Below are 15,281 nucleotides of genomic sequence, written 5' to 3' on the forward strand. Positions count from 1 at the left end.
ATTTTTATAAGAATGGAATAATAGAGTTTTATAATCTCCAATCCCCCATTTCCTCTTTTATGAAAATTTACCATGTCAAAAATATTCATGATATTTTGATTTAGGATGAATCATAATTTATTTAATTGCATCCTAATCTTGAACAGTTGTTTTCATTATTTTTTCTGTTAAAATGATATTGTGATACATATCCTTCCTCATAGCTAAATCTTTTCACATACCTATGAGTGTTGCCTTGTAATCTCTTTAGTCTTCAAATTATAAAATGTTTTTGGTTTTTTTTGTTGTTGACACTTTTGAATTATGTAATTGTGTGGTAGAGTTTTTAAATGCAATTAGCACAAAGTATGAAAGCAATCTTTTGAAGAAATTCTCGCCCTTCACCTATTTTACTGCCATCCCAGCACAACAAGGGGAAAGGGTGTAGCAAGAAGAATCAGAGCTCTGTGTGGCTGACGATGCCACATCTCCTTCACAGTTTTGCATAAAATTGCCTTGCATACAGGAATCTCTGTAAGCATTCTGATTGTAAAACATACCAATTCATTAAAGAAACTGATGTTTATAAGATTATGTGACTCTATCTGAAAATATCTTAAATATTTTAGATCTAAACTTCTCATGTATTCATTTCCTTTATTATTAACCCTAAGTATTTTTTCTTTTTATCCCACATTTTTAGCTAATTCTCTGTTCATTGTAAGTCCCTGTCCATATCCATTACTAGTATTTTCCAGTTTTGAAAGATCTTATTATAATATACATATGTATGATTTGTGAAATTTATGCATGTGTACAAACTTGTCAGAAAGCAGAGTACTGTTCTAACATATTCAGAAGTTTCTAAATCCATCAGGATTGTTCTTATGATGTAGATGACGAATTATCTTCTTTTGCCAGTTTAATCAGGGTAAAAACATTAGAATTTAAGGCTTCTCTCATCCATCCATGATTTGCAATATTTCATAAGTCACAGTTATTCTCATGTTATAATGGGTTGGTTTAAAGGTTGTTGTTTTTTTCTTTTTTTTACATTCTGAAATAAATTTTTGATTCTTAATACTAGAATATAATTCATTTCCAAATTTTATTTTTTTAAAGGTTTTATTTATTTATTCATGAGGGACACAGAGAGAGGCAGAGACGCAGGCAGAGGGAGAGGCAGGCTCCATGCAGGGAGCCCAATATGGGACTCAATCCCAGAACTCTGGGATCACACCCTGAGCCAAAGGCAGACGCCCAACTGCTAAGCCACTCAGGCGTCCCTCATTTCCAAATTTTAAATATCTGATTATCTCCTTAGCTTGATTTAATGCATATTCCTGCTCTCCCCTGCCTACACACACCTAGCCAAATAATTTTCTGGTTTTAATATAACTACATCTGGACTGAATTGCAACTTTTTAGCTGTATATCCACACCTGTTCTAGCATCTGATGTATAAAAATCTCCAAATGTTATTTCAGTCCTTTCTGGCATTATGTGGAAAAATGTTAATGTACTTCAAGTATACTTGTTTCAAAATAGATGTGAATCAAACCTCTGAAATATAAACCCTAAAATGAAATGAATTTTCCAAGTGGCTATATCACCATCTGAGCTTTGTAAAATGTTTGCTGAAGTTAAAATATGCTAATTTGCAATTGATATAGTTGAATACTCATTATAGAACTTTCTTCCATTATTGGTATATATTCTTACATCTGCAAAGGTTTCCTGTGTTAATGCTTTAAATTTTTAAAAAATTTAAGTGAGACATTACTTTTGTAGAGGTCTAAGCTCATCAAACTATGGTATAATAATATATACATATAAATATTCTCTAAATGAAGCATGCTCATCAGTGATATCTGATCAAAAGTCCCACAATTTCAGCCATATAATTAACCACCTAACTAAATCATTTAAGATATTGGAAAAATAAAACAGGTTTAGGTTTAAAGGAGTTATTTATTTGTTATCTAAAACATAATTCATCACCTTGAAGGTAAAATGAGGCACTTGATTATAATTTCTCTAATGACAAGGGAATAATATATCTTATGGGTATTTGTAGACTGAATCCAGTTTGCATGGACCCTACCTATAACATAATAGATACTCTATCAGTGTCTATTGAAGTAAAATAACCAATTTTTAAGAAGGTTTGAATTTTAATGCCAAGATACACATTTGATATTATCAATGAAAACTGCACAACTCTTTCTGTTCCATGTCTTTTAACCTTAGATACATAAATTTAAATATCTATTTGCTGGCATTCTTATTTCTACTCTCTACAACATTTCATTTATTCACTCTGCAATTATTTTTTGAGTACCTTCCATGTCTCAGATGCTATGAATATAACAGATAAGGTTTCTGCTCTTATGGAACTTAAAATCTAGTTAGTTTCCATTGGGAAGATTAAACTAGTGTAATACATGTAGAATGTAGTACCTGATAGAGTAAGTACTCTATCAACCCTTGTTAGTTTTGATGATGATGATGATGATGGAAGACACCTTTATATAAATGCTATTCAAAGCCATAAGATCCACTAGAGATAAAATGCAAGTAAAGGGCTACAAACTGAACCCTGGTGCTTCCTGACATTTAGAGCGTATCTAAAGAATAAGAATCCGCAACGGAGACCGAGAAACAATAGCCAAGAACTGGGAAGAAACCAGAGAGTATAGTATAATAGAGACAAGAGGAGTGTTTCAAAGAGGAAGTAAACAATTGTGTCAAATGCTGCTAAAAGGTTGACTTCTACAAGAACAGAGAATTGAATTTTGGAATTGCCAGGATAGCATGTCATTCAGAACTATAAAAAGAGCTATTTCAGATGAACATAGGGGAAGGGAAGGAAAAAGAAAATAAAAACAGGGAGGCAAACCTTAAAAGACTCTTGACTAGAGAGAACAAATTGAGGGTCGCTGGAGGGGAGGTGGTGGGAGGGGATGGGGTAACTGGGTGATGGGCGTTAAGGAAGGCACCTGATGTAATGAGCACTGGGCGTTGTACACAACTGATGAATCACTGAATTCTACCCCAGAAACTAATAATATAGTATATATTAACTAACTTGAATTTAAATAAAATCTTTAAAAAAGAGAAAAAATAGCTCTTCCTGTGGACTAGGAAAGAAGAAAGTTTGATTGGAGTAGATAGAAAAGAGACTGGGGAAAAAAAGGCAAATCATGAAAAGAGAGACAGGAATGACTAAGAAGTATAAAATGAGGTGATCGACTTCAATAGTCCTCTCTCAAGCAGAGAGGGACACCTGGGTGGCTCAGTGGTTGAACATCTGCCTTTGGCTCAGGCCGTGACCACTGGGTCCTGGGATTGAGTCCTACATTGGGCTCCCTGCATGGAGCCTGCTTCTCCCTCTGCCTGTGTCTCTGCCTCTCTCTCTGTGTCTCTCATGAATAAATAAATAAAATCTTAAAAAAAAATAGTAAGCAGAAAACTGCAGATTAAACCAACAATAAGACACTATTTTGCACCTTCTAGATTGGCAAAAGACAAAAAACAAAAAACAAACAAAAAAAAAACAGTAAATTGCTTTTTCTGAAAAATATTAGGAAAACAGGAACCTTCATTTAGTGAGATGGAAGTGTCCACTGGTGCCTCCATCCTGGAACCACTTGGCATTAAAATTCCCCTATAAGTACACAAGAAAATAGGTAAAAAGCTTTTGTCACAAAATTATGTGTGGTGACACAGAGTTTCAAACATCCAGGTTCCATCACTATAGGACTAGATGAGTAAAATGTGTCATGTACACACATTAGATAAAATATGAGAGTCCAAGAGGAATGAATCCTATCTATATATGGCTACACGGGTAGGTCTCAAAAATAATGTATAGTGAAGACAAGTAAGAATTAAAATGAGATGCATAGCTTAACACCACTTGTGTAGTTTTTAAAAACACCTGCAAAAAGTACTATTTTTTCACACATAAGCAAATTAGAAAGCGTGCATCAAATTCACAAACACTCTAGAATGCTTCTCTCTAGAATAGGTCATTCCCAAATCCAAATAATATGGCCCAATACCTAATAATGAAGTTAACCACCTTCCTTGTTACTATATACCCTCCAGCTATCTACTCACAGAATCACGTGTTGTCTTGAAGCTTCAATCTCATCCCCCACCTCCACACCAAGTTCTCTCACCCTCGTTTTCTTGTGTACCTCGAATATACAGAACCAAGTTGATTAGACTCCTTACTAAAGAGCACGCTATCATCATCTTTGACCGTGCAAGCAAGAACCACCCCCCCGCGAACAATATTTTTGTAAGAAATGTCAAATGCAGACAAATACAGAGAATACTATAACCAATGTGGGCAAATCCGTCACCCATATTTGACGAATTTCAACATAGGCCATAGTTGCTCTGTATATTGTTAAAGAAAAATATGTGGCTAAAAGCCTACATTTTTGCCCTCCCCCCTACAAGGTGACACCTGGCCCAACTGCAAGAACAAGGAAGGTCCTTAAGGTGAAAAGCAATGGGATTCAGAGAGGGAGTGGGGGTGAAAGCCAGGTGGCCTCACTAAGGCCACCACTGATAAGAGCTAGCAGGGAGGACTCACCATGGGCCTGACGCTCTTCCCTCTACGGACATTTAAGTCTCTTAGTTCTCAATCCTGTGCTGCAGTAACCATTTTGTAGATAAGGAAACGAAAGCACCTAAATCACACAGCTCATAGAAGCGGGGCTGGAATTTCAAAATGAGGCAGTCGGGCTCCAGAGGTCATGCGCTGCACCTTTATGTCACCCTGTCATAGGCGTGTGTTAACAACTGTGAACTTTGGTTTAGCCTCTTCCTCAATGATCTCTACCATTAAAAATGCATACAGCCTTCAGTGTGTCATTTTAAAAAATCTCCCTGGATCGGGGTCTCTAGGGGCCAATTTTTCCACTTGCTTATTCTTTCCTTCTCTTGAACCGACCAACCATCAGCCTCCTCCCACTTTGAACCAGATTTTTTTTTGGGGGGGGGGTGTTTATCCAGAGAGCTTTAAGCTTGAAATACCTTTTCCACTATAAAGGTTCTATTTATTGTTCTCTCGAATGTTATACTAAATGTATTCTCCAAGTGACTATAAGGTTTTTTTTTTTTTATCATTCTATAAAATAGCTAACTATGAATACCTTTTGTATTTGCAGTTTCTAGAAACCTTTCGGAATAGCAGTATTCCCTTAAATAACTAATTACCCCAAATCTGATGCCTGTGTAATGCTATCCAGCAAGCAGCTGGCTTCGTATGAAGAGAGCCTAAGAGCTCTTTTTTGTCTTGTTCATTTAAAATCATTTGCTTCTTATTTAATATCTGTAAAGAACGCAGTCACATCATAGTAGAATTTGCTGTTGTAAATTTTGGATTGTTTCCATGGGTTCCGCCTTACATCTGCATGGTGTTTAAAGCCAATGCTTCCTTTCTTTTTGGAGGCAGTTAGGGCCTTTTGCCTCATAATCCAATGTCATGCTGAATGACAGAAAATTGAAGTTGAATTTATTTAACTATAGAGAAGGACTGCACAGAACAATACACTTATTTAAGAACTCCTTGCCTCAGGAACTGAAGGAGCTGTCTTGTGCAGGTGGCTTAATCTCTCTGGTGCTTATCCTAACTGTGCTCCTCTATTAAGGACAGAAACTGGGCACTCTGCTTCCAAAAACAAAACAACCCAGCTAGTCTCCCAGAACCAATAATAAACCAATAGCGTGCCTCCTCCTTATTCAGAACAGAAAAGATATGTTCTGTGTATTTTTAAAACAATTCTTAGCACTTCTTTGTTAGAGAAAATGTAACCAAAAGTAAAAACAACAACAACAACAAAGAAACAGCCACGGAAATGTCTTAACGCTTAATTATACACTACTGGTCAGTGTACATTATGGATTAATCATAATGAATCTTTTTTTCTTCTCAGTTCTAAGTAGTATCTTCTCTGTTTATGTAAAGTGATTTCTTTGTTGACGTTACTTGTATTTTCTGTTTCTGTTTACTTCACATGGCAGCCGTCAGTGGTTTCTGTGTTGTAGAGTAAAACATTTATTTCCTTTCCCTATTTTGACTCAGAGGTACTAAATTCATAGTCAATTTTCTGAAGGAAGTGGGGATCCCTGGGGGGCTCAGCGGTTTAGCGCCTGCCTTCAGCCCAGGGCGTGACCCCGGGGCCCTGAGATCGAGTCCCGCGTCGGGCTCCCTGCATGGAGCCTGCTTCTCCCTCTGCCTGGGTCTCTGCCTCTGTATGTGTGTGTGTGTCTCTCATGAATAAATAAAAGATCTTTAAAAAAAAATTTTTTTTTTTCTGAAGGAAGTGGCTTCTGCTCTCATCGGACACTGTGAATTAGCCTAAGCTGTCTACGCTTATCTTGAAACAAGGAGAAAGGGAGGTTTAGGTGGTTATGCAGAGAGAATAATACCGGGAAGCGTCATTGCTTTTCCTTTCTTGAGTGCATCATGACTGTGTAGTTTATTTTCCTAAACCTAGTAAATTCTAGAAAAGAATACTTTCCAAAGCAGGGCGCCTGGGTGGCTCATTTGGTTAAACCTCCGACTCTGATTTCGGCTCAGCTGAGGTCTCAGGCTTGTGAGCCCCAGTGCTGTGATGAGGCCCACCTTGGGCTCCGGGCCCAGCGGGGAATCTGCTCCACTTCTCTGTTTCCCTCTGCCTCTGCGCCTCTCCCCTGCGCTCTCTGGTGCTCTCTCGTGTTCTCTCTCTCTCTCAAATAAAAACAAAAACAAAAACAAAAACAAGAATGCCTTCCAATGCTATAAAAACGGGGTTTTAATTAACTGCCATTTTTACTAACTACTATTCTACTAATTATCGGGTAATTGAGAATTAATTGCATAAAATTCACATATCAAGGACCAACTATTTAGAATTTGTTTTCAAGGTAATCCGTTCTTCCTCTTAACAATAACTGTATTTAGAAGTGATAACTTGAAATTTATCACATAGGCTCAGACTAATGCTTCATCCAGGTTAAGGTGATGTTCTGACAAAAGCACCAAGGGGACATTAATAAGAAGGCATAATTGCTCTCTCTGAAGCCAGTCTCATAAAGTTGGTCACAATGATCCCATATTTGTCTTACTATCTCTCATTAATTATATTAGTTTTTAAACTTTCAAAAATTAAATCTAAACCAGCTGCTAATTTACTACATATTTTATGTAAAATAATGCTTTTCATTTATCTTAAGTACAAGTCTTCAAAGACTCTCAGGTATGTTAAACAGATCTATAGCTACGCCAACCATACTTTCATGGACAAATACTTCCCCCGGGTAGCTTTTATGTTTTGAGAGCCCATGTAGGAGAGGTAGAAAGATAAGGACTTCGGGATGAGTCCAATCTGAATTTGAATCACGGGATCACTTCTAACTAGTTTTGTGTCCTTTGATAAGTTCATTACTCAGATCTTTGAAATCTTCACTAGTAAAAATAAAATGTGCATCTGTTTTTCATGGTAGTTCTGACAATATGAAATGATACAGGAGAAAACATTTTACACAGTGCCACAGAGTGTACCATTAATAAACACTAACCGCCTTCCCTCCTTATTCTTCAGAGGATGGATTGAAGTCTTCTGGCTGTGCCTGTGGGAATAGAACCCCTCTGCAAGACTAGATGAACTTAATGACAAAGCCATCCATTGTGCAACATTCATAAGAGCTTGCTTTGTTTCAGAAAGTTGCACTGAAAAATAAATTATCTGTATGTTTGTTATCTTTTCCCTCTTACACTGATGTCACTCGATAACTGGGGGAAATGTACCCTACAGATACGATCTACCAATTAAGTCCTTATTGACTTGTACTTTGAGGGGCCATTCTCTCAAATTGTTCCCTTCAGCTGAGTTAAAACCTTCAATCAGTTTAACTGTTGGCTATTAATGCATTAATTCATTGTAAGATATTAGGCAAGGGGCCCCTGGGTGGCTCAGTAGGTTAAGCGACCAACTCTTGTTTTCTGCTCAGGTCATGATCTCAGGGTTGTGAGTTCAAGCTCCGCTTTGGGCTCCACACTATGCAGGAGCCCGCTTAAGATTCTCTCTCTCTCTCTCTCTGCCTCTCTCCTTCTCTCAAAAAAAAACAAAACAAAACAAAACAAAAAACAAACAAACAAAAAAAACAAACAAAAAACATATAAATAAATAAAGCTAAAAAGTATATCGTAAGGTACCAGGCAAGAGAATCAGAGAGGATCTCCTTTACTTTTCCTCATCTGAAAAGTGGAGCTATTTGTACCTAGATAGAAGTTTGAGAGATAAAATGAATTAATATACATGAAAGTACTGGATAGACATGAAGATTCATAGTAATGTCTGGTAAATTCTAACTAAAACGTTTGTTTAGACTGATTTTGTTTCCTGATTTTTGTTTTGTTTTCTAATGTAAAGGAACTGGCTCTTCTTCATAAAGCAAAATTATGAAGGCAGATTGACAATATGTATAGAAATGTTATATATTTGTATGGACGCATAAAGATTTTAAAGTTTACTATTAAAAATATGTTTTTAAAATATATCTGAGCAGGTGTAACATAGAAATTTTATAGTTCCAGCATGTTCAGTTATTTTCTCCATAGAAACCAGTTAGTCCATCTGTGTAAGTTTGTTTTCTACCTTTCTCTCAAAAAGAGTGGCAAGAAGGCCTGTCATTGTAGTGGGGTTTCAGATCATAATTCCCACGCACAGGCCAATGGCAGGACCCACTTCATTCAAGCCATTTGTTCTTTTCTGCTTTCGTTTCAGTTCTGCATCCGTACACATATTAGACACGGCTGCTTGAATAATCTTTCTCAAACACTGCTTGAATTCCCCAGGCTATGGAAGCCAATTTCCTGCTTATATTTTCTTGGCTTTGAAAGTCATTAAAATGCCTATTAGTTGCTACCCAGAGTTAACAAATTCTTTACTGGGAGCCTTGTGCATGGTTTGTCTAATTCATTTCTACGAGGAGGCCTCAGTGATACATCTTGGTTCCACGCCACAAGCGTGAGCTCGGACAGTCAGGTGTTTCAGAGGTGAGCCGCATGATCAGAAATTCATATATGTGTCAGCTACACACATTTCCTTTAAAAATATTAGTAAAATGTAGCCTATTAGCTGTTTGAAAATTAGCAACATGTTGGGTAGGAAAGCGGCCAAAAAATTGGATCTGTCAAAAACCATTAATTTTATGGAGTTTCAGAAGAGATGAGCTGCATATCCAGGCGAAGTGGAGTAATAAACAGCTGTAGTGTGCTTCAGGAGCGGAGTGGCAATTCTAAAAGAATATGACTTACGCTATGAAAATATCTGGACATTTTGAATGTACTAATCAGATGAATATATTGTGTCATTTCAGATTTACAATGTCAAGCAGAGGCACTTGGGCTAAAACTTCAGAAGGCAGTGACCGAGATCGACAACTGTAAAGAAAAGCTCAGGTGAGGTGGTAAACACTGGACACCCTGTAAGATTTCGGAAGGACCTCCCCTACCCCTACCATGTGTTCTCTATGCTTCTTTTGGCGGTGATGTAGTTGTGTGAGTGTGATCTGCTTTTCTCAGGCACTTTTCTGGCCTGTATTGTTTACGAAAGGACCTGTAAATATTTTTAAATACATGAAATGTTCCCTTCCCTCAATAAGAAACTTAACCTACTCATATATTAAAACTTCCCCCTGGTTATTCAAATGTAACTTAATGTGAAATATTCTCTGATTTTTTTTTTCTCTTAACATTGTCTCTTTATTATTCACCCAGAAGAAACAACTTTGAAGTTGTTTCTTAAAATTACGAATTTTAAGTTCAAAAAGAGAGTATCTTTGAAGAAGTATCATTGAGTATCTTTGAAATGCTGGAGTACTTATGCTTTATATAAGTGAAAAAGAATAATATTGGAAAACAAGTGATAAGAAAATGCCCTTGTAAAATACCCAGACCACTGTTGCTTTTAGAAATGAATTTACTTCAGAAGTTTTAAAAAATTACTTTATGGTATAAATCTCATATATCTATAATTATAACACTAAAATAGAATTTGTGTAATCTTTGAAAAATAAATTTTTTTACTTTGTGATATGTAATCTGGTAGCTCTGGTTTTCAGTTCGTATATTTTGGAAGAATGGACTTCATAAGAAATATAAATATTTAGAATGCTTAGCAACCAAATGTTGTGTTGACTACGGACTACTCCTCAGTACAATGTGTTTAATAAAATTCTTAACAGCACAAGGAAGAACAAGTTCCAAAAATGCCCCACCAAATTAATGTATACTCGAATTATTTGTAGCAAAATAATTTGTTTTTGAAAAACAAAAAGGCAAATATTCAAGCTTTACAACACTGTGGCGAATAGTACAGTAAATACAATAGTTGGGCCGTCTGTGTATGATGATGGCTGAGGTTGAAGGAATGAGTGGACCGAGGGGGAGGGCCCTTGAATAACTCACTGGGCCCAGGAAGTGACTTTCTGGATGAGAATAAGCATGAAAGAGAGAAGCAAGATGGCGATTGCTCCACTCCCCCACCCCAAATCGTTGTTCCCCACCCTCTAGTAACATTAGGGAGGGCTTTGGCCATATGGACGTCTCATGTGGAGGGCAACCTAATCAGGCCACAGCTACTGTGACTTTGGCTTCTTGGATCTCAGTAAGTGACAAAGGCACATTCAAGGAATGGAGGAGTAGGGCTGGTGCGTGTCTAAACTAAAAGGGAATCTGTGGACCCACCAAGACTCAGCATATGGAGCACAGTCCTCCTGGCAAGTTAGGAGAGAAGCTAACCGCAGAAGTAAGCATACTGAGGACAAGGAATAGGGCTCATTGGTTGTGACATGACTTGATTTTCACTTGATAAATTGGCACAGAATTTTCTATATGTACAAGGAACATTCCCATTTAATATTAACATGTTTTGTGGCATTTTTATTAATTACATTTTTAACATAATGTATAATGTAAATGCTGAGAAACGACAAGAGTCAGAGTAGATTGGAGCTGGAGTGAGAAACACCACCTCACTAAAGTCCATCAAACAAGTTGGCTGGAGGAAATCACTCTACAATTACAGATATGCTGATGCTTTTGTTTCAGTTTATAAAACTGGTGCTTCGTGCCCTATGTAAGGACATCTCAAAACAGAAAATGGGCAGAGTATCCATTTTTAGAAAACTGAGTTATGAAAGAACTACTAAGTCCCTTGTGATTACGAGGTAGTACCACATCCAGATGTAACCACCCCAGAGACAGGAAGGGCCTGTTTTTCTGGTGTTTCCTTAGAAGTGAGGAAAAATGCCCCAGAAGCCACCAGAACACAGGTCTCTCTTTACAGCTCTTTGGCTGGAACCTTTCACATACCCTCTCCTAACTGAATCACTGGCCAGGCTAACAAGACTACCACAACTAGTTTAGACAAGTAGGATTTATCCTGAGAGCAGATGATAATGGGGCTCTGACGGCCAGGAAGAAGGCTGTAGTGCCTGTCTAGAAGGTAACCAGGAATGCCAGCTACAGTGGTAGAGTGTTAATGACGTTTTGCAAAGTTGACGACATGAGGAAGGCTGGTTGAACTTGATGACCAAGTTCAAGACACAAGGAAGGCCAGTTGTGGTGGACAGAATGATGGTATTCAAAGATTCTCATGTCCTAATCCCTTAAATCTATGAGTATATTGCTCTACATGAAAAAAGGAACTTTGCCCATGTGATTAAATTAATGATTTTAAGAAAGGGAGATTACCCTGGATTATTCAGGCAGGCCCAATATAATTCCAAAGGTACTTCTAAGAGGAAAACTTTTGTGATCAGAGTCACAAAAGTAGTTGTGAAGGTAGAAGCAATGTTTGGAATGTTGTGACTTGAAGATAAAAGAAGGGGGCACAAGCCAAGGAATGCCAGTGGTCTCTAAAAGCTAGAAAAGACAGGGAAACAGATTTTCCCCTGGAACTACCAGAAGGAGCGCAGCCCTTGTGAGGTCTTGATTTTAGGACTTCTTACCTTAGGACCATAAGATAATAAGTTTGTGTTGTTTAGAACCACTAAAGTTGTGGCAATTTGTACAGCAACAGTAAGAAATTAATACACCAATGCACTCAGAGCCAAGTGAGGATTTTAGATTTACATGGAGGGCAATGGGAAACTATTGGAGGATGTTTGGCAAGAGAGTGAACTGATCCAATTTGTTTTAAAAGGTCAGCAGGGCAATTACCTGGAGTGAGAGTACAGGAGCAATTAGGGGAGCCCAGCTGGGAGGCTGTTGCATTCTCGCAAGGGAGAAGTGAGTAGTCGGGTATAAGGCCATAGTGTGGAGAGGGAGAGAAATACATGTCAGTTCAGCCAGACAGGATTTATTGGTGGAGGCCTTGTGATTGGGGAGCAGGAGAACTGGAAAGGAAAGAATAAAGGATGGGATTGGGGGATTTTCAACATTGATGGTGTATATTTTTTTTAACATATTTTCACTTAGTGATATATCCTGGACATTTCCCCCATGTCATTACATGATACATTTATAGGTAACTGCTAAATGGCTATATGGTATTATAATCTGTGGATGAATCAGAACTCATTTACTAATCTTTTGTTTTTTAGAATTTCTAAATTTTTCACTTTTATAAGTAAGGTAGTTTGAAATTCATATAAATAAAATCTTTCTACTCACACACAAGTATTTCCTTTGGATAATTTTTGCTAGAATCAAACTTAAATAATTTTAATGCTTTTAATGCATAATGACTCATTGACTTTGGATAAGATTATACTGATTTATAATTTCAGCCGTGTTTGCAAATACCCATTTCTCCACTTCCTAGCTAATCATGGGTATAGTAACTAAAAAAAGAAAAAATACTAGTTTGATGAAACATTGTACTCCTGCATATTTGACTCAGAGTTGTTTCCCTTGTGATTTACCTGAGCATCACCTTTGCCCACTTTTCCTTCACCTGAGCATCACCTTTGCCCACTTTTCCAATGGCATATCAATCTTTTCCTTATTCCTTCTTTTCAAATGTTTTATTGAGAAATAACTTCAAACTTACAAAAAGTTGTAAACATAAAATAGGACAAAAAGCACTCACAAAGACTTTACCCAGATTAACATTTCAACCCGTTTGCTTTCTCCTTCACGGTTTCCCTGGCTCCCTCCTTCTCTCTCTCTCTCTCTCTCTCTCTCTCGCTCTCTCTCCACACATGTGCACGCGCGCGCACACACACACACACACACACACGCACACATTTCTTTCCTGAATCATTTGAGGATAAGTTACATACAACATGACCCTTTACCTCTAAATTCTTTAGCCTGCCTTTCCTCATGATGGTGATGCTTTACATAAGCACAATAAACCATGTCATAAATTTACATGTAATACTTTATTTTTTTTTAAGATTTTGTTTATTTATTTATTTGAGAGAGAGAGAGAGAACGAGAGTGCACAAGTGGGGGTAGGGGCAGAGAGAGACGGAGAAGCAGATTCCCCACTGAGCAGGGAGTCACATGTGGGGCTCCATCCCAGAACCCTGAGATCGTGACCTGGGCTGAAGGCAGACACTTAACCTACTGAGCCACCCAAGCGCCCCTACATACAATACTTTAATCTACCATCTATATTCTAATTTTGTTAGTTGGCCTTTATAGCATTTTCTCCTCTAGTATGGGACCAGGTAGTCAGCCTGCTTGGCAAGTCTTTTTAGCCTCCTAAATTCTGGAATATTTCCAGTCTGTCTTTTTTTATATGATATTGACATTTTTTTGAAGAATGCAGAACCTCTCAAACTTTTTTAAAAATTCCATTTATTTATTCATGAGAGACACACACAGAGAGAGAGAGAGAGAGAGAGAGGCAGAAACACAGGCAGAGGGAGAAGCAGGCTCCATGCAGGAAGCCCGATGTGGGAGTCGATCCTGGGACCCCCTGGGATCACGCGCTGAACCAAAGGCAGATGCTCAACCACTGAGCCACCCAGGCATCCCTCTCAAACTTTTCTAAATAAAATTTTTCATTTTTTTTATTGGTCTAATGTTTCCTTTTGATTGGATTAAGGACAGGCACTCTAGAGATATGTCCTTCTCAGGCTATGACCATCTGCCTGCCCTTGATGTTTGGTGATGTTAATTTTGATCACCTGGTAAAGGTATTGCTCAATTTTTTTCACTCCTTTATTCCTGGGGGTTTTTGTTCCTTTTTAACTAGTAAAAAATCTATAAGAGACACTTTAAATACACTGTGAATACTCTCCTCATCAAAATTCATCCCTCAATATAGCATCCATTAATGATTTTGCCTTATCTAAACTTTACCACAGTGGTTTCTGACTCCAGCCCTCCTTCTCCATTTATTAGCCCTCAGTATCCTGCTTTAAGCAAGAGGCTCACTTCTCATTACTTAGTTATTTATTTATTATTGGTATGGACTGATAAACTGTTACTTTTTTAATGGTTTGTAATTTATTACTAGACTGAATTGTTTTGACACATAGATTATCTAGGTTTAACTGGCAGGAGCCCCTTCAAGCTGCCTCCTGTGACATCGGAACACGGTTTCCTCATCTTTATAAGCACTTCCTCACCTTCTGGCATAACCAGCTATCTCAGATGTACTTACTCAGCCATAGCCTTGGAATCAGCCGTTTCTCTGAGTACTCTTGGTTCCTTTGATTAGGAGCGGCATTAGAGACCAAGATCTAGGCTCAGAGTATGCTTAGGTACTGCTTGATCCTGGTGATGGCGTCACTGGTTCATTTATATATGTCAGACATATCAAAGTGTATGTACTTCATTGTATGTGAGCACCTTAATCTATTTTACTAAAAGTAGATAATAAAAGAAAATAGGATATTTCTTTTTACAAAAGAAAAAGTTAAACAAAAATATAATATTCAAAGATAGAACTTGAGTAACAAAACACTAAAGGAAATCAAAGTGATTACCATAAAATTCATGAAAATGGTTATTTTCAGGAGAGGGTTGGTTGGCTATGACTGCAACCAGGAACATGGAACTTCTAGGGTAGCTGGTCAGGTTTTATGTTTTTTTTTTTTTTTTTTTTAATTTTTTATTTATTTATGATAGTCACAGAGAGAGAGAGAGAGGCAGAGACACAGGCGGAGGGAGAAGCAGGCTCCATGCACCGGGAGCCTGATGTGGGATTCGATCCCTGGTCTCCAGGATCGCGCCCTGGGCCAAAGGCAGGCGCCAAACCGCTGCGCCACCCAGGGATCCCCAAGTTTTATGTTTTTACGTAGATGTTAGTTACAAGAGTTTTCTCCTTATAATAATTCAT

General features: G+C 37.7%; 1 protein-coding gene across 1 annotated transcript in view; it reads left to right on the forward strand.

The window, feature by feature from the left end:
* The window catches only part of LEKR1 (leucine, glutamate and lysine rich 1), a 167,192-nt gene that overhangs the window by 99,347 nt on the left and 52,564 nt on the right, over positions 1 to 15,281 (forward strand). Inside the window, exon 7 of the mRNA XM_041733691.1 lies at positions 9,361 to 9,442. Coding sequence (XP_041589625.1) covers positions 9,361 to 9,442 — 82 coding nt within the window. The remainder of the gene's footprint in view (positions 1 to 9,360; positions 9,443 to 15,281) is intronic.

The sequence above is a fragment of the Vulpes lagopus genome, chromosome 19 (genome assembly GCF_018345385.1).
Source record: "Vulpes lagopus strain Blue_001 chromosome 19, ASM1834538v1, whole genome shotgun sequence".
NCBI classification, from domain to species: Eukaryota; Metazoa; Chordata; class Mammalia; order Carnivora; family Canidae; genus Vulpes; species Vulpes lagopus.